At 45.1% G+C, this 19,788-nt stretch overlaps 1 protein-coding gene across 7 annotated transcripts in view; it reads left to right on the plus strand.

The window, feature by feature from the left end:
- The first annotated feature begins 1,776 nt into the window (after nucleotides 1–1,776).
- Nucleotides 1,777–19,788, plus strand: part of Mapkapk5 (MAPK activated protein kinase 5) — a 28,468-nt gene continuing 10,456 nt past the window's right edge. Inside the window, exons 1-9 of one of the 7 annotated variants that reach the window (XM_085679878.2) lie at nucleotides 1,779–2,402; nucleotides 6,993–7,066; nucleotides 8,127–8,202; nucleotides 8,890–8,987; nucleotides 10,208–10,320; nucleotides 11,567–11,652; nucleotides 13,002–13,097; nucleotides 17,558–17,638; nucleotides 19,276–19,463. In XM_085679878.2, the coding sequence (XP_085536004.1) occupies nucleotides 2,367–2,402; nucleotides 6,993–7,066; nucleotides 8,127–8,202; nucleotides 8,890–8,987; nucleotides 10,208–10,320; nucleotides 11,567–11,652; nucleotides 13,002–13,097; nucleotides 17,558–17,638; nucleotides 19,276–19,463 (848 nt within the window). In that variant the 5' untranslated portion in view covers nucleotides 1,779–2,366. Of the gene's footprint in view, nucleotides 2,403–6,992; nucleotides 7,067–8,126; nucleotides 8,203–8,889; nucleotides 8,988–10,207; nucleotides 10,321–11,566; nucleotides 11,653–13,001; nucleotides 13,098–17,557; nucleotides 17,639–19,275; nucleotides 19,464–19,788 lie in introns of all 7 variants that reach the window. The other 6 variants (XM_085679901.2, XM_085679871.2, XM_085679887.2 and 3 more) reach the window with 6 other exon arrangements.

The following is a 19,788-nucleotide window of genomic DNA, read 5'->3' on the forward strand; positions in this document are numbered from 1 at the left end:
TAATACAAAAGAGCTTCATTTGGAAGACCTCAAGAGGCCAGACTTGTTGCACCTCTCTGTTCCTCAATACACAATACACACTGAACAATGGTCACTGTTGGCCCAAATTCAAAATTTCCTACTTTCTTTTCTTTTTTCTTCTTCTTTTCTTTTCTTTTTTTTTTTTTTTTCTGTTTGACAGAGGGTTTCTTTGTGTAGTCCTGGCTTGTAACACCTGTGTCTGCATTACTCTCGGTACAGTTTGCGCCACTGCACCCTACAGGAGCCTGGAGATTGAAAGAACACACAAGAGACCTGGGCCATTTGAAAGATCAGCCGAATGACTTTATTCAAACTTAGGGAAAACCTTAAATACTTAGCTGCTGTACAATGGAATACCCTCCAGGCAGGTGAGAAATTACCATGCCCAAGGTAGAGTAAACAATGCTTATATCTAACCACCAGGGGCACAGAGGGAGCACAGAACAAACAGGAAACACTGGCCAACCAGAGACTGTCCTCAGAATGAACCCCTGGAGCAGGGGTAGATCCATGGGCCCTACACTGGCTGTTCTGGAACTCACCTTGTAGACCAGGCTGGCCTCGAACTCACAGAGATCCACCTGCCTCTGCCTCCCAAGTGCTGGGATTAAAGGCATGAGTCACCACGCTCGATCTGGAGGAAACTTTTGATTTTAATATCTAAATTGATTTAGGTAACTTCATAAAATAAAACGGATGGTGGATTGAGGCTTCTTCCCCACAGTTCTGCATTCTTAAGACCCTCACTATAAAGGGTTGAAACCATCTTTTCCTCTGACAGACCATTTTCAACTTTATGGAGGAGTCTATCTGCCTGCAGCGTGAATTAATAAACACAGTCCTGACTGCTGAAGGTTAGGCTCCCATCTCTTTTCTGTCTCCTGGCTACCCTTTGAGCGGCCTCAGACATTTTTAGAACATGTACTAAACTCCTGGCATAACTCTCGTGGCTCCTGGTTTCATTTTATTAACTAATGATTTCATCCAAAGCATCTCCAGAGGCAGTTCATATGTCTTCTATCAAAAGAGGAGCGGGGTTGGCGGGGGAGACAAGCGTCTCCGTGTAACCTGGCCTGGAACTCGGAGATCCACCTGCCTCTGATGAGATTAAAGGCATTTGCCACCAGTCCCGGCTTCTAGCAACCTGAGCTCTATATCCAGAAAACCACCAAAATATTACAGTTAACAACCTTCCATGATTGCGTACTCCTTGCTTTCCCTAAGTTTACTCTTGGGAAGCTCATACTCCCATTTCTATGTCTTTTAACTCTCTCACATGTAAATAATCTTTAATAAAACTTTCCACTCCGCTTCATAAACTGTCTAGTCCTAACACTCGGTGCGTGGAAGCCACGAACTCGTTTGGCCAAAGAAATCTAGAGGAACTCCTCGGGATATTGAGGTGACAGCAGGCAGCTGCATCTCTGAGCCCTCACAGGTGACAGGACAAGCACAATCCAGTCGGTTCCCACATAGCGAGGTCTCGGTACGTTCCAAGTTCCCTAGCCAGCCTCCACGGCCGTCTCCACGAATTTTTTCCAGCGCACTCGAACAGCACGCGCCCCTGTCCTGACTGGCCACCGTACCGTCTTACGTCATTACCACAGCGCCACCGCAGCGGAAGGCCCGGGGTCCTCTGCTGCGTGCGGCGCGCCCCGGGGATGACCCGGCGGACGCCTGCACATTAGCCGCGCGTCCCCGGAGAGCCTCGGAAAGCCCAGAGGAAGCCGGCGAGGCGCACGTGGGGCTCTGGGGTCGCGGAGCTGGGCAGCAGCATGGGTGGCGTGGGACTGCAGAGGGTTCGGCGCGGCCGGGCGGCCGGCAAGGCAGCCCGGCGCGGGCGTCCTGGCGATGTGTGGCGCTGAAGCGGCAGTGGGATCGGCGGCGGCGGCGGCGGGCTTGACTTCGGCTTCGCGGCGGTGCGGGCGGCGGCGGTGGCGGCGCAGGCCCCTCCTCAGGAACTGGCGAGCCCGGGCCTAAGCGGCGGCCCTGTAAAACCCCCGCACGGCGCAACAGGCCGGGCTCCTCCTCGTTTCGCCCTGCCACGGGAGCCTGCCTCCCCGGCCGGGGATGAGGCCGGGAAGCGGCTGCGCGGGGCCCAGCACAAAGGCTTGTCCCCAGGGGCCACCGCCGCTGCCGCCGCCACCGCCCCCACCAGCCTAGAGCCGCCTGTGGAAGCCGAGCCGGCTCCCGGGCCCTCATCCCCTCCGGTCCCCAGTGGCGGGCACTACCCGTGTCCCCGAGGCCCGGTAACCCGCGCTCCAAGCCCTTTGCTTCCTCGGCTGCCAGGGGATCAGACAGCCGCGCAGCCTCCGCCGCTCCGTACTGTAGGAGCCCTGCGGAGCATGTCAGAGGATAGCGACATGGAGAAAGCCATCAAGGTAAGAGAGCGATGCCACCTACCTCTTCCCTGCTTTGTCCTGTGATTTCCCCGCAGCGCCAGCCTCGGAAAATCAAGAGAACTTGGACGAGAGTTAGAGGTTTAAGTCACTAGAATCTAGTGAATCCGGGTTTCGGCCTCCCCCATCCTTGGACTATGTTGAGTTGTGGAGAGTGGGGTGTCCGACTCTCTTCAACTTCCTTGGCTGAGATAGTTTCTGTTCAGCTAGAACGAAGGTGAGTAGAGTGGGGATACTTGATATGTGTGGAACTAAGAGGACTTCTTAGGACTCTGAGGTTTCCATCGCCCCCAAGTGCCTCCATTTGCTTCTCGGTGGTCCTCTGTGACACTTGGCAGTGGCTCTAACGGACCCTTCCTGATAGGTCCGAAACAAGCCTGTTTGAGAGCTTGAGCTTCAGGAGTTGGTTCGTCTTCATTCAAAACCTGTTCTTCGGATTTTCCCTCCTTATCTGTGTGTTCATTTCCTGCTGTTCTCTTGCCTGCTCTCTTAGAAATCAAGATTTTATTTCTGAGGAGCCAACAGAACCCTATGTGCTAAAATGACCCCAAATGGGACTGGAGTGTAGCCTAGTTGGTAGAGTACCTTACTCACCATGTATGAATTCCTGGGTTTGATCCCTAGCACCCCAGAAAACTAGCACAGTGGTGCAAGTCTTGTCATCCCAGCACACAGGAGGATCAGAACTCAGAACCAGTTCCATTTCAAAGTTTTGGTGGGTAAGGGCTCCTGAGCTCAGGCTTGATGTCCTGAGTAAGATCCGCGGACCCACATGCCTGGAGAGAATCAACTTTTCTTTCTTTCTCTTTCTTTCTTTTCTTTTTATTTTCTTTCTCTCTCCTTCTCCCTTCCTCCCTCCCTCCTTACCTCTGACTGTCCCTCCCTCCCTCCTTCCTTCCTTCCCTCCCTCTTTCCTTCCCTCTTTCCTTTCTTTCTTTTTTGAGACTGGGTTTCTCTGTGTAGCCCTGGTTGTCCTGGAACTTGCTCTGTAGACTAACAGAGATCATCTGCTTCTGCTTCCCAAGTGCTGGGATTAAAGGTGTGCACCACCTCTGCCTTTGGAGAACTGGCTCGTGTAGATTGTCTTCTGGTCTCTGAGGAAACACATGCACACACACAAAATGAAATAATAGTAAGTTTAGGGTCGTCTTTGGCCATGTAGGCTATGTAGCCTGGAGCTACAACCTCTGTGTATAAATAAATAAGTACATAAATTAGAATGACCCAAGTCAAAATGACTTTTTCTTTGGTTTTTCAAGATAGGGTTTATCTGTGTAGCTCTGGTTGTTCTAGAACTTGCTCTGTGTAGCTCTGGTTGTTCTAGAACTTGCTCTGTAGATCAGGTTGGCCTTGACTCACAGAGATTCTAACACCTCTGCCTTCTGAGTAGATATTAAAGTTCTGTGCCACCCAGGATTTATCCCTACTGCTTGTACCGGCTTTTTGGGAACCCATTCTCTTTGGATAGATACTTTGCTCAGCCTACATATAATAGGGAGGACCTTGGACCTTCCCCCAAGCAATGTTCCTTACCCCCTGAGAAACGGATGGGGTGGTGGTGGGGAGGTGGGGGGAATAGGAGGAGGGGAGGGAGTGAGAACTGAGGTTGGTATGTAAAATGAAAAAAGATAGTTTATTTTCTTTTAAAAAAATAAAATAAATTAAAAAAAAAAGGCCTGTGCCACCACTGCCCGGCCAGAATAGACTTTCATTTGTTTGTTTAGATATAATTTTTTTCTATTTAGAGCGACAGCTTTGTTATGGGTTGGTACTTTTCATGTTTTCATGTTTTTATTTGACGGTTTCATGCATTTATTCTTCATTGTTTTTGTTTCACCATTGACAGTATTTATATATGCTGGGTATGGTGGCATGACCATGGTTGGCCTAGGCAGCATAGTGAGATGTCATATTAAAAACAGAAACAAAACAAAAAAGAGATAAAAAAGTCCTTAGTTTGACTCAGTATCAATATTATTGTCTTTTAGTCTTTGATGTATCAAAAAATTTAAAAACATTTTAAATGTGTGCTTGTATATGTCAGTGTGTGTGTGTGTGTGTGTGTGTGTGTGTGTGTGTGCAAGTGTGCACATGAAATTTGGTTCTCCTATCATTTGGGTTCCAGGGATTCAGCTTTGGCTTGGTGGCAAGAGCTTTTCCTGCTGAGCCCTCTTTAGGCATATTTAAAATAAAAAATAAAACAACGTAACTTCTTCTGGGGAGGGCTGGAAAGATGGTTTAGTGATTAAGAACATGTACTACTTTTGTAGAAGACTCCAGTTTGGTTCCTAGCAGCCACACTGGGTGGCCCACAGCCACTCATAACAGTCTGTAACTCTAGTTCCAAGGGATTTGACAACCTCCTCTGGTTCCAGGGCACTTATATGCGTATGCAGGTACCCACACATTTAAAAAAAAAACAAAAACAAAAACAAAACAGGCAGGGTGTGGTGAAACATACCTTAATCTAAGTAAGCACTTGGGAGGCAGAGGCTAGTCAACTCTGAATTCGAGGTCAGCCTAGACTACACTTAGTGAGACTCTTGTCTTAAAACAGTCTCTGGAGAGATGGCTCAGCAGTTAAGAGCACTGAATGCTCTTCAGAAGGACCTGGGTACATTATTCCCAGCACCTACATGACAGCTCACAACTATCTGTAACTCCAGTTCCAGGGGATCTGACATCTATCCCCACACAGACCTGAATGCAGGCAAAATAATACATATAAAATAAAAATAATATTGATTCAAAATAAACTATTAAATCTATGCAGAGCCTATTTGTAGTAGTCAGAGATAGTTGCTATTAATTTTTTCCTCTTGCATTCAATAATAATTTCCTGGTTTTTATATATCTGGTGATTTTTGTTGAAAGTCTGACACTTGGTAACATTGTAACTCTGGACTCTGATCCCTTCCCCAGCTTGTTACATTTGAGCTGCCTAGAATTAAAGTAGAATTTCTTTTCTTTGTGCATGCTAATGTCTGCTCAGGGATGGTAGGTCTTTGTTTTTCTCAGCCTGTGTGTGGTGTCTGCTTAGCTATGTCAGCCTGATGTGGGCAGAAACTGCAGTGTTTTTGAACTCCTGAGGCCTGTGCCTCCTGCCGCTCAGCCCTGTGGTTCTGGAGTCCTTTCAGAGTGGAGCTGACTGCAAAGTCACTCAGGCTATACCGTCCCCTGGCCTCCCAGTCTCCCCGTCCATTAATCAGAGTGTTGTGGAGAGCTCACTTCAGCCTTATTCTATGGCTCTGTGTAGTGATTTGTCCTCTAAATCCACATATTCTGCATTCCTGGCCAGGACCATTGTCTTGGAGCTTAACACAGCTGTCCCTTGTCACCCACATTTTCCTGCTCTTGCCTGCACAGCCCATCATTTTCTTCCCTGTCCAGTAGAGCAGCAGCACTGCTTACTTTCCATAGCTCCATGCTGGGAGCAAGCAACACCACTGACTGCATTGGGCAGGGAGGCCAGAGACTAGGAACTGCAGGAGCCAGACTGCATGCTGCTTTGACCTCACTCTAGTGGGTTAGAAAAGACAGTTCTCTGTTTAGCTTACACTCTTCTGAAATAATTAGTTTTGACAACTGACAGGATCTGACTGTGTAGCTCTGGCTGATCTGGAACTCAATGTAGACCAGGCTGATCTGCCTCTGCCTCCGGGTGCTGGAGGTAAAAGTGAGAGCAGTTTTGTTGTTGTTTTTGCTTTGACAATTTTGTCTAGCTGTAAACATGTTTATGGAAAGCAGTTGCCTGTCTTTCATACTGTATGAGAATCTGAGCCACAGAGAGTGTTGATGGTCTACCCAAATAAAGATGAGCGGAGGATGAAACTAGAGTACGTCATCTACTCCATCCCAGACCAGTTGTACTAGAATCTCAAGTGAGGGGCCTGGGCATTAGGTTTAGAATTTAAATATACTCAGGTGGCTGTGGTGGGTGCTTACTGAGGACCAGCAGTCTGGAGTGGGTCTGTCTGCAAGTGCCTTTCTTCCTTCTGTAAAAGCAGGTGTCTGAACTCCAGGCTTTAATGTATAGTCCTTTCAGCTCTCTGTCAAGTAGACTGTCACCTTCACATGGTGGAAGATTAGACCTGAGAGTCCACTCTATTAACCGCACAAGTTGGGCAGTTTGTTCAAGTATATAAACCTCTCCAGATACCTGACACAGTTTTCTGGAATCTCAGAAGTACACTATTGTTGTAGTGAAGATGCACAAGTTACTGTGCTGTTTGTGTGATGTGCATGAGCATGGAGGTGCAGTGCTGGGAGGGATGTAGGCCACCATCGAAGGTCCTAACTTTGTAGTACTTTGACATCCTCCATAAAGCATCATTTGTCTACTTAAATAGACCATGTAGGCGGGTTGCACAGTTTCCTTTTATTCTGGAGCCTGTAAGATTAGGAGGTAGTGATTGGGAGGTACCGGCAATCACATAGGCAAGTGCGATTATAAAGCCCATGGATGGCTTAGAATGTGAGGTGCTGGACCATGACTGTCCAACATCTGCTTAATTATCTAGCTTAACAGTGGAATCATCTCTTTCCCTGCCCCCTTTTCTTCTTTTTTAATAGGAAACCTCCATTTTAGAAGAATATAGTATCAACTGGACTCAGAAGCTGGGAGCAGGAATTAGTGGTCCGGTTAGGTAAGACACCCACGTGGAAAACAGGGTGCATTGCTCTGGGAGGAGACACACAAATTGAGCCCTGAGCTACAGGCATCAGATGTACTTTGAGAATTAGCCTGAGTTTAAATAGAGTTTCTGTTTGATTTTGGATTTGTAGTGTCTTGCTTAGTGTTATAAAGAACATGGACCATTGAGCTATACCCCAGCTGCTAATAGAGGATATTTTTTTACATTTTTATGAGTGAACGTGTGTGCATGCGATGTGCACATGTGTGCCATAGCACATGTGGAGGTCGAAGGGTGACTTTCAGGAGTTGGTTCTCCTTTCTTCTATGTGGGTCCTGACCCCTTAGTAAAGGCTTCTTATTAGTTTTTTCTTGCATCTAGACACAGCTAGGTAGCAAGGTCACATGGTCTATAGTATTATAGGTTGGTTTCAAGATGTCAAGTTATTTGGGCCAGTAAGATGGGCTATTGGGTAGAGGAGCTTGCTTATAGTTCTGATGGCCTGGATTCAATCTCTATGACCAACAATAACACTGGAGGGAGAGAACTGATCCCTGCAGGTTCCCATGTTCTCCACATGTCCATACACACCCCAACACCCCCACACACTGAGAATTTAAAAATGGAATTAAAAATGTCAAAGGTGGGGCAGGAGAGACGGGTCAGAGCACTGGCAGCTCTTGCAGAGGATTTGGGTTTGATTCCTAGTATCCATGAAGTAGCTCACAGCCATCTGTAACTCCTGTTCCAGGGGATCTGAGGCCCTCTTCTGACCTTCACTGGGGCCTGGTGGTGAACAGACTTACATACAGGCAAAATATTCATACAAAACAAAAACAAAACAAAAAGCCAAAGATATGACATTTTTAACAAATGTAAAAGAAGCCTGGGCCTCTCAGAGAGGCTGTCATTTCTGTAGCTGGGCTGAGACCCAAGAGACCCTTGCCACCTGCTGCTCTAGGGCAAGTTGTCTTTTTTTGTATTTGTCTGAGATAGAGTCTATATAGGCCTTGCTATCCTGGTATTTGCTATGTAGATCCTAACTGCCACCATGATTCCCCTCTACACCTAGAGTCTGTGTGAAGAAATCTTCTCAAGAACGGTTTGCACTGAAAATCCTTCTCGATCGTCCAAAAGCTAGAAATGAGGTATGTTCCTTTATTACTTTGACTTGCTTACATACACACCACACACGCATGTGCACACACATGCACACACACACACACACACACACACACACACACGGGGAGGGAGCAAGGGAGGGGTGTGCAGATGTCTTGGAGCTATAGTTACAGGCAGTGTGAGCCACTCAGCTTGGGTACTGGGAACTAAATTTGGAAGGACAGGAAGCACTCTCAACTACTTGGCCATCTTTCCAGCCCGTTTCGATGTTTTAAGGGTCTAAGAATATGTACCTGTTTACAACTAAGGCAGGCAACTTCTTGGAAAATACAGAGATGCATAAAACATCTATATCCCTACTGAACTTCTGTTCTCTGTTCACATTGTCAAGTGTTCTTGGAATGCTAGCTAGCATACAGTCTTTTTCCCTTCCAGCCACCTCACATTCTTTTTAAAATGAGTAGCAGTAATTTTGAAATTAAGTGAGTAAAAAGATGGTGTAGACAGCAAATCATCAGTGCAGTTTTATTTGTGGAGAGAACACTGGGGAGTTCTGCGCAGGGCCGCACTGGGTGTTTTGTATTAGTCTAGGTGGTAAGGAGTTTGACAGAAGTAGACATCCTTTGGACTTAGTGTGGTTAGCTTTTGATGGACAGTTGGGGGAAATGATGGCATTTCCTTCGCACACAGACATGTCCTGTGTTCTCTTTAAGGTGCGTCTGCACATGATGTGTGCCACACACCCCAATATAGTGCAGATTATTGAAGTCTTTGCTAACAGTGTACAGTTTCCTCACGAGTCCAGTCCCAGGTAAGACTAAACAGGGCCGTCACCTCTGGCTATGTGGAGGCCATGTTGTAGCAGAATCGTCCTCGTCTGTGTCCTCTTCCCATTTCCCTCCCACTTCCTTTCTCTTTGTGTTTAAAAACTTGGAGATAGTTGTGAAAGTGGAATTATGTAATGAATGCCTAGGTTCTCATCACTGAGTTTGACCAGCTGCCGGTGGGAAATCTTGTTTCGTCTACTACCCCTCCTCCATCATTGTTTTGATTATTTTCTCTTTTAAAAAAAAACTTTTAAGGGTTGGGGATTATAGGTCAGTGGTAGAGTGTTTGCCAAACTTACCCAAGGTCCTGGGTTCAATCTCTAGCACTGGTGTGTGTGCTTATGCGTATGTGTGTGCATGTGTGTGTGGGTGTGCGCGTGTGTTAAAAGCAAAATAAAACAATATAGAGCCAGGTATAGTGGTGCATGCCTATAATCTAGCACTGAGAAGCAGGAGCATTATGGGAGGGAGGACTGTATTCTTAATTGCTTGTCACATGTGTCCCAGTCTAGCCTGGTCCACATAGTAAGGCTGCTTATAAATAAATAAATAAATAAATTGTAATTGAAATAGATTCTATTCCAAATCGGTGGGAGGGGCCCAAATGTTCTTTCAGGTTAAATCTTAGAGGCTCATACAAAGGCCCCATTGCTTGAAGGAAGAAAGCATCATTATTCTTTCAGCTGCACATTTGGGAAGTATCTTAGGTGGAGACCAGGGTGTGAACCCTGTCATTGCAGTGTGGTAGGTGTCAAGCAAGGAGCCTCTTCCTTGCATTCTAAACCTGACAAAGCAGCAGTAGTGTAAGTGCAGCCTGGGAGGCAAGCGTCTCACACAGGCTGTGGGAAGTGGGCGTTTTGGAGCTGGTGTAAGAGATGGGGTATTGAAAGCCAATGGGAAGTCGGTTGTATCTCACAAGTAGTGCTCTGTTGGTGAAAGCATTTGGATGAAAGCAGAAGCATTTATATGAAGGAATAGGAACCAAAATTCACATTTTGGTTTTTTTTTTTTTTTTGAGAGTGAGGATCATTGCACTTATTAGTGGCTAGATAACCCTGAATATAGAAAGTGATTACATATTTTGTTGATGAGTTCACTTCATGTCAATTTTTTGATGCTTCCAGGTTTTTCTTTTCCTTTCCGTTTTTTTTAATAATGTTTAAATTTTTTTTTTAACTTAACAAAATCAAATGCTTTCAAACAGGGCTCGACTCTTAATTGTAATGGAGATGATGGAAGGGGGCGAGCTATTTCACAGGATCAGCCAGCATCGGCACTTTACAGAGAAGCAAGCCAGCCAAGTAACAAAGCAGGCAAGTCAACGGGGGGGGGGGGTGGTCTGGGGCGCTGATACTCTGACTAAGCAGTCCAATTGCACCAGGGAAGAAAGCTGAAAGAAAAGCTCTGTTTGACCTCTCATTGCCTGCTTTGTTATAATCAGAAAGGACGCCTTCCCAGAGGACGCACAGCCGCTTTTCTACTTTGGGAGGGAGGACTGTATTCTTAATTGCTTGTCACATGTGTCCCAGGGCTGCTGTGAGAATTTCCTCCACTGACTGTCTGAGGACAGCTGTGCACAGGTAGACCCTTTAGTATAAACTTGTTCTCAGGATTCGTACCCGAGATGTTTCTTGCACAAATCATCGATCATTTCTGCAGATTACAATGTTATTCTTGGATTTTTATGATAGTGAATGATTCTTAGTCATAGCCTATCATTTTATTGTTTAAATTTATGGCCCATTTGATACCCTGACTCCAACTAGCACTGAATACTCATAGAGGTGACACGCTAAACCTCAGGCTTGTCTTCAGAACAAGCAAACAGACCATAGACCAGCATATGGCACAGCAGTTAGTTTTGCGAGAAAGCACTTACACATTTTCCACCCTTAGTTTTCAAGTTTTTCAATGCCTCCTTTCCTGTTGACTAGGTTGCAATCAGTATTTGAAATGCTGAGAAGAATCACTAAGTTGAGGAACCACAAAATCTCAGGTTTAACGTTCAGATTACACCATTCATTTCTCAGATACTGAGACAAAAGAATGTGATCTGATCATTCAATTGTTTTAAAAAAAACTTGCAGTCTACAGGGACAGATGCATTTTCATTAAGTAAGATGTACAAATTACAACATTAGGTAGAAAATCAAGCCAGCTGGCTGGAAGGCAGTGCCTGCCATTCAGCTCCCTAGAGTGCAGTTGTCTCCCAGGTGCAGCCCTGTCGCCCGCTGGGCAAGCTCCTGCCTACTGAAGATGCTGCCTGTGGGTTCCCCTACGGTATCTGTCACAGCACAGGTAAAGGGATGGTGGGCATCTTACAGGATGTATCCACTGCTTTATTCTGACAAAGGATCGTTTGCAGTCATGTTTGTTTAGTAAATATAGGTTATAGTTAAACTAAGGCTAATTCATTTCTGTTTCTTGGTGTCCTGAGTCTTAGCTTCTGTTTTGAAATCAACACTGGCCACAGTTGTAATTGACTTAACTCCTGAAGTTAAGAGATGTGAGAGATGGTGCTTTTCTAAGAAGTGGCTGGTCCACTGTGCCCTTTTTCAGATAGCCCTGGCTCTGCAGCACTGTCATTTGCTAAACATTGCGCACAGAGACCTCAAGCCTGAAAATCTGCTTTTCAAGGATAACTCTTTGGTGAGAAAACTTGCTTTTCCTTGTTCGATGCTGTCACTTTGGGTTTTTTGTTTGTTTGTTTTTTGTTGTTGTTGTTTATTTTGTTTTGTTTGTTTTTCTCTCTCTCTTTTTTTTTTTAAGATAGAGTCTGTGTATCCCAGGCTGGTCTTGAACTTTCTATGTAGCTGAAGATGACTTCTGATCCTCCTGCCTCTGCCTCCTGAGTGTTGGGATTCCAGGTATGCATCTCCACACTTGGTTTATGTAACTGGGGTTTGAACGCAGGACTCTGTGCATAGTAGGCAAGCACTGCCAACTGAGGTCCATCCTCTCATCTTGATACATAGATCAGGCTGCCCTGGAACTCATGGAGATTAGGTTGGCTGAAAACTCAAAGTTCTGCCTTTGCTGCACCGAGGCCACGTGCAGGAGGTTTGAGGCCACAGTGCTTCTAACACTTTAGTTTCCTCCACTTGTTTCCATGTTAGGGCTCAGAAAAGTTGCGATACCTATGGCATCGGTGATTTGATTGTGGGATTTGGGAATTTGGATGATATTTGGGGTGCCTTTGGGGAGAGGCAGGAAGGGACGTGCTTTTTTATATTACCTTGGAAGTTAAGATTGATTTGCTGTCAGCTCTGTTGTGTTTTTCCCCATGTTCCTATTCCCTGCCCTATAGTCTACGAGTCCCTTGCTCTAGTTGCTATGATGCTCATGGCTAATGTTCAGAATGAAGCAGTGCTCTGGGTTGATGAGGGAGGGCCAGTAGGGCTAAGACACTGCGAGCAAAGCTCACAGCTGTGAATCAAGGCTGACTTTCTTCTGTGTTACTTTTAGATTACTGATTGGCTGCTTTTTATATGTATGAGTGTTTTGCTGCAGGCTGATGCAGTGCCTGTGAAAGCCACACTGGCACTGGAGTTACAGGTGATTGTGAGCTACCACATGGGTGCTGGGACTCAAAGCCAGGCATTCAGCAAGAGCAGGAAGTGCTCATAAATTCTGGGCCCTCTGTAGCTCCTTTGTACTAAGATTCACATCCCCTTCATAGGCTCAAGTCTCAACTAGAAACTGACAAGAGCCTCATGTCTGAGTTGTCCTCCCTCCCTCCCTCCTTACTTCCTTCCATCCATCCATCCATCCATCCATCCATCCATCCATCCATCCATCTATCTATCTATCTATCTATCTATCTATCTATCTATCTATCTATGGTTTTATCCTGGAGACTGGCTGGCCTCAAACTCATTGTAATCCTCCTGCCTCAGTGTCCACAGTGTTGGAATTACAGGCACGAGCAACCCCACCTGGCTTCTGTAAGTGTTTACTGACAACTACGAAGAACTGACCCCAGTTTGTTTTTCTTTCAGGATGCCCCTGTGAAATTATGTGACTTTGGATTTGCTAAAGTTGACCAAGGGGATTTGATGACACCCCAGTTTACCCCTTATTATGTAGCACCTCAGGTAAGCATGTTTTCTTTCTTATGGTGTATTGCCAAATTGCCTGTAGACTCTTGTTCTACCTTTTCTTTTCTTTTTTAAGATTTAACTATATGTATGAGAGTATATTTTGTTGTTTCTTTGTTTTTTGGTTTTTTTTTTTTTTTTGTGGTTTTGAGACAGGGTTTCTTTTCTCTTCATCTTTGGCGCCTGTCCTGGAACTTGGTCTATAGATCAGGCTGGCCTTGAACTCATTGAGATCCACCTGCCTCTTCCTCCTAAGTGCAGAAATTAAAGGTGTGCGCCACTCTCACCCGGCATGAGTGTATTTTTGTATAAGAATGTTACCGTAGGTGCTCATGCAGGCCCTGAGAGGGTGTTGGACCTCCTGGAACTGGAGTTATAGGTAATTGTGGATATTGGAAATGGAATGGAATGGATCCTCTGCAAGAACGATACATACTTGTAGTTGCTGAGCCATCTCTGCAGTTCCGACTCTTGTTCCTTCTGTTCTAGGCTTGTATCAAGATGGAGAGCAGGAACTCAATTTCAGAAACCTATACATTGCTTCATTTGGCATAGAATTTTGCTTTTAAAATCAGTTTTTAGGCTCTAGGTAAAGTATTTCCCTCACAAGCCTGAGGAACTGAGTTTGAGTCTCTAGAGCCTATATAAGGCTGATGTATTTATAATCCCATGTTCTCTGTGAGGTGTGCATTTGTAGTCCCGTGCTCTGTGTGAGGCAAGAAGTGGAGACAGGAGAGTCCCTGGAAGCTCTTATGCCAGCTAACCTGGATGTATGCAGTGGAGAAGCAAGAAACTTTGCCTCAAACATGGCGAAAAGAAAGGACCTATTTCTGTGTGAGATCATCCTCTGACCTCCATGCATGTGTGTTGTAGCATGCACAAACCTATACTGACACAAAAACATGTAATTATATGTTCATACATACACACAATGGGCTGTGCCTTACTGATCCCATCATGCATCTGTAGTGCTGTTACCCGAAATCGCATTCAGTATATTCAGTCTGCTGTGCATCATAGTGCAGTGCAACATATTATGCTTAGACTAGCTTGCTTGGTTGTTTTTTTCTTTCTTTCTTTCCTTCTTTCTTTTTTTCTTTCTCTCTCTCTCTCTCTGTCTGCCTTCCTTCCTTCCTTCTTTCCTTCCTTCCTTCCTTTCTTTCTTTTTCTTATACAGCATAATCTTTATAAGGGACAGAAGACCACATTGTATTCAGTTTAATAGAGCCCAGGTTCTGGTGCTCTTGCTCACAGTCCTCAGTAGAGACACTTCAGGCTTTGCCACTTAGCACATTCTCCAGGGCCTGGCTACCTCATCAGCACTCAGAGACACATTCTTCTCTTGGCCAGAAGTGTACTGGGCTCAGAGCTTGGGCTGCACCTCTGAACATTCTTGGATTAGAAGGGGCAGGCTGAGGTGTGCCTTCTTCAGCTCCACATAATGGAGCTGGGTGAAATCCCTGACACCCTGACTGCCCAGTGAACACTGACTGGTTGAAGTGGATGTAAACCTCATGCAGCCTCAGCTTTGTGCTGATGAAGGGAAGAAGAACCACAGAGAGGAAAGGATTGTAATGCATTGTATAGCTGTTCTTCCTCTACCTTGTTCTCTCTCTCTCTCTCTCTCTCTCTCTCTCTCTCTCTCTCTGTGTGTGTGTGTGTGTGTGTGTGTTTTGTAGTTGTTGGTTGTTTTGGGATTTTGTTTGTTTGACACGGTCTCATTATGTAGCCCTGGCTGCTGGCCTAGAACTTGCTATGTAGACCAGGCTAGCCTCAATTTCAGAGAGATCTGCCCGCTTCTCTTTCCCAGGTGCTGGAATTAAAGACATACATCACCATGACTGTTGCTGCCTTCTTTCTTTCTGTCTCGCTCCTTCCTTCCTTTCTTTTTCTTTCCTTTTTTTTTTTTTTTTTTTTTTTTTTTTTTTTTGGTGTTTGGTTTTTGGTTTTTGGAGATAGGGTTTCTCTGTGTAACCTTGGCTGTCTTGGAACTCACTCTGTAGATCAGGCTGAACTCAAACTCACAGAGATCCACCTGCCTCTGCCTCCCCAGTGCTGGGATTAAAGGCATGTGCCACCACTACCCAGTTGCTGCTGCTTTTTTAAGACAAGGGTCTTGCTATCTGACACAGGGTGACCTCGAACTCTTGATCCTCCTGCCTCTCTTTCTAGTGTACTGGGATTGCAGGCATATGCACTATAATGCTCAGCTAAAAGCATTTAGGGGCTGAGGTGATGCTCAGTTTATGAAGTGTTTACTGGGCTAGAAGAAAGACCTGAGTGTGATCTCTAGTGCTCATGTAAAAGCTGGGTCCATACCAACCAGGCATTATAGCACACACTTGCAATTCCTGTACTGGGGGAGGCAGACAGGAGGGTTCTGAGTTTGCTTTTCACTGAGCTCCCCTTCTTTGAGAGAGAGCTTTGTTCATCAAATAAGGTGGAAAATAATGAAACATCCACAGTTGACTTCTCCACCTGTACACACACATGCACCTGTACACATGGACGGGGACACACACACACCCCTACGTATACACTGTTTGTGTTTTGCGACATGATTTGTGTATCCTGGACTGTCCTGAAACTGCATGTTGCTGACTGACCTTGAACTCATCCTCCTCCTGATTCTACTGCCTCTATTTCCTATGTGCCCATCTTTAAAAAAAAGTCATTACGCCAGGTGTTGGTGGTGTATGCTTTTAATCCCAGCACTTAGGAGGCAGAGGCAGCCAGATATCTGTGAGTTCAGGGCCAGCCTGGTCTACAGAGTGAGTTCTAGGACAGGCTCAAAAACTACAGAGAAACTCTGTCTCGAAAAACAAAACAAAATAAAACAAGTCATTGCAAGGATTTTATGTGGGTTTAGGTTTTATACCTATTTTATATAACCCATTTGAGTAAATTTTTACATATATATTAGCTATAGATGCCAGCTCAGCTCGTAGCATTTGAATTTATACTTGGTCCGGGACATTTGTTCTGAAGTCTTTTCTGTTTTGGAGTCAGAAGACAGCAGTTGAACATGTGTGTGTGAGTTATGGACAGGCTGGGTTCTGGTGCTTATTGTTCTGTCTTCACGCCAGTGCTCCATTGTGTTGTTCACTGTTCTTTAGAACAACTCTCAACATTGGCTGAGTGTGAGGTGCCTTAACGGGTTGAAGTTAAGCTCTCTGGCCTTGAATTGCCCTGTGGTCTCGGGACCTCTTGATTTTCTCCATCAAAGCCTGAGATCTGACTGTGATTGTTGGAGAGCTGTCATGTGGTCTGCCATCACTGACCTCTAAACAACACTGGTGATTACTATTTTTTTTTGCTTCTGAGAAAGCCTCATATATACACACACACAGCTACACACAAATATATATTTTGTATATAATTTATATAAATATATACATACATATTTGTATATTTGTATATCTCAAGGGTACCTCAACCTTGTAATCCTTCATTCTGGACTATATCCCTCTGAACATGCCTGATCTCAAATTCCATCTGCCTTCCCTAGCCACTGGGAATTATAGGCATTTTCTGTGATGCCTAGCTTCCATTTCTTTTGAATGATATTTTTGTTTGCTATTACTTGTATAGTTTTCATTGTTCATGTTTTTTTTAACATACTTTTGTAGACTTATTCTTAGCATTTAGTACTTTTATGCTGTTATAAATAGCATTTTATTTTTTAAGTTTAATTAATTTATTTACTTGCTAATTTATTTATTTGTTATTTTTGTTTTTTTTGGTTCTCTATGTATCCCTGACTGGCCTCGAACTTGCTCTGTAGCCCAGGCTGGCCTCGAACTCACAGAGATCCGCCTGCCTCTGCCTCCCGAGTGCTGAGATTGAAGGTGTGCACCACCACTGCCTGGCAACTGGACACACCTTTAATTTACATGTAAATTACTAGCTATGAGAAAGAAGCTTGGAAGTGTTTTGGTTTTGAGACAGGGTATCATTGTGTCCTGAAACTCACTATGTTGACGAGGATATTCTTGGGATTAAAGTATGCGCCAACATGCCTGGCTGAAATTTATAGTGATGTTTTTTGAAGTTTTTGTTTGTTGGTTGGTTTGGATTTTTGAGACAGGGTTTCTCTGTAGCTTTGGAGCCTGTCCTGGAACTTGCTCTTGTAGCCCAGGCTGGCCTCGATCTCACAGAGATCTGCCTGCCTCTGCCTCTTGAGTGCTGGGATTAAAGGCGTGCGCCACCACCGCCCAGCTGTTTGTCTTTTGAGACAGAGACAGGGTTTCTTTGTGTATCCCTGACTGTTCTCGAATTTACAGAGATTCACCTACTTCTGCCTCCCAAGTACTGGGAATAAAGGCGTGTGCCACCACCACCCAGCCTGATATTACTTTTGATTGTCAGTTCATTTTTAAGCCTTCTTATTGGTCCTGAGCTGTAGGACACTGGTGGTGTGATTCCAACAAGCTGTTTCATTGGTTTGCCTTTGACAGGTACTGGAAGCACAGAGGAGGCACCAGAAGGAGAAGTCTGGCATCATACCTACCTCGCCAACGCCCTACACTTATAACAAGGTAAGGGGGCAGGTGGTCTTCTTCCCACTGTGGACTTCGTGACTCTGTGGGAGGTGTTGTGATGCAGCAGCAGCTGGAACACCGGAACCCAAGTCTCTGATCTACTGAGATCATGAAGTAAGACTCTCACTTGTCTAGTGCATGCAGCAGGAGCCAGAAGCTGTAGCCCCTTACAGTCGCTGACGACAATGAGGTGGTATACTGTTAACTTTCATTTTAGGAGGATAGGCCATTTTTGAAAAACTGAAACTCAAGAGCTCTCTGGTCATTTTTGTATGGCACTATTCCTTGGTGCTTCTTAAAATAACAGCTTGATTAAAACAGTTGCCTAATTTGAACAGGGTCTTCTGTGCAGAGCAAGTGCTTGGTTCCTTGGAACTATCTTTAACTACAGCCACATACCAGACATGGCTCTGTGGAACTCACAAGGCCAGCGCTTCTTGAAATGGGTTGCTGAGTAGATTTTTAAAAGTGTGCTTTTTGGGCACTTGAAACTAGCTACGGATGACAGGGGAGTCTAGGATAACTACTGTGGATCCACACACTCCAGCTTTTTGGCTTTATATAGGCCACTAAGCTGCACTCTAAACAGGAGCTTTCAGGATTGGAGTTTGCAGTCCACTAGCCTAGCCAGAAAATGACAGGTTCAGTGAGATATCCTTCTCAAGGGAATAATGCCAAACATGATGGAAAGGACCCTGGGTATCCTCTGGTTTCACATGCATAAGGCATAGGCATGTGCATCCTCCTACAGTTGCACACAAGCATGCATTATACACAGAGTTCAGCAAAGCGCTGATGCTGAATGCTCGCTGGCAGATCCCTTGACCTCCTGTACATTTTGCCTGATGGAGCTTGCATGGTGTGTGACTGCAGGATAGGACAGGTGACTGCAGACCCAGATCCACCCGAGCCAGTGCAGAGCTGACAGTGACCCCATCCTGACTGCCTGTGCAACCTTCCACCAAGAGGCTTTCCAGAGTCATTTTAGAAATAAATTTGGCTCCTAGGATTGTTACAACTTCCATATCTCTGAAGAGTAAGTAGTGAGGAATTCAAGGAAATGTGAAACATGCCTTTAGATCTCATACCTGACTACTGAGTGTTAAGAGAGAAACTTCTCATTTGGGCTTTTTATTTGGCTGGAGAACTTTCTCTGCTCTCTCATTGCTTACCATAGTCTCTCATTTGCATAGTATTTTTTTTTCAATTCAAATAGAAATTTCTTATGAGAATAGAGTAGAACACAGTTGTCATGTGTGACTAACAGCAAATGCTTTTAGGCCTCCAAATTTTGTTACACTGCTTTGACTTTTCAAAATGGCTTATGCCTCATGTGCCTTAGCTGCTGTGGTCAGCACTCTCCTGCCCCATCTGGATTGAACACAGTACATGGTCCAGTGTGAGATGGCTTTTAACTTTCTGCTTCTCTGCTCTAGGCTGTCTCATGTGCATGTGATACATGCAATGTTGATGGCTCTCAGAGACAGCAAGAGACAGATGCTTAGTCTTCTAAAATGTCCTCAGCTGCCACTGTCCTTGGTTATATAGCTTGTATGTGTTGGGTCTGCATACAACTGGACTGTAGTTGGAGGCTCTTCTCTGATTGGAGTGATTCCTTTCTATTTTGCTTTCAGAGCTGTGACTTATGGTCCCTAGGGGTGATCATCTATGTGATGCTATGTGGATATCCTCCTTTTTATTCCAAACACCACAGTCGGACTATCCCAAAGGATATGCGGAGAAAGATCATGACAGGAAGTTTTGAGTTTCCAGAAGAAGAGTGGAGCCAGATCTCAGAGATGGCCAAAGATGTTGTGAGGAAGTGAGTCCCTGGGCTGCTAAAAGGGTGGTTAGGGAGCCCTGGGTGGGATGCAAGGCAAAGAGAAGTCCTTTGTCATTGTGTAGGCATCTTCTGTTAAGAGTTCTCCTTATAGTCGGAGGGTGGTGGCACACACCTTTAATTCCAGTACTTCAGAGGTAGAGGCAGAAGGATCTCTGTGAGTTTGAGGCCAGCCTGTTCTACAGAGTGAGGCCCAGGACAGCCAGAACTACATAGTGAGACTCTGACTTGAAAACTTCCCCCACCCCATTTTTTTTTTTTTGGGGTCCCAAGATTGTGAACCCAGGGTTGCTGTGTTAAATTCAGG

The sequence above is a fragment of the Myodes glareolus genome, chromosome 2 (genome assembly GCF_982192425.1).
Source record: "Myodes glareolus chromosome 2, mMyoGla1.1, whole genome shotgun sequence".
Taxonomy (NCBI): Eukaryota; Metazoa; Chordata; class Mammalia; order Rodentia; family Cricetidae; genus Myodes; species Myodes glareolus.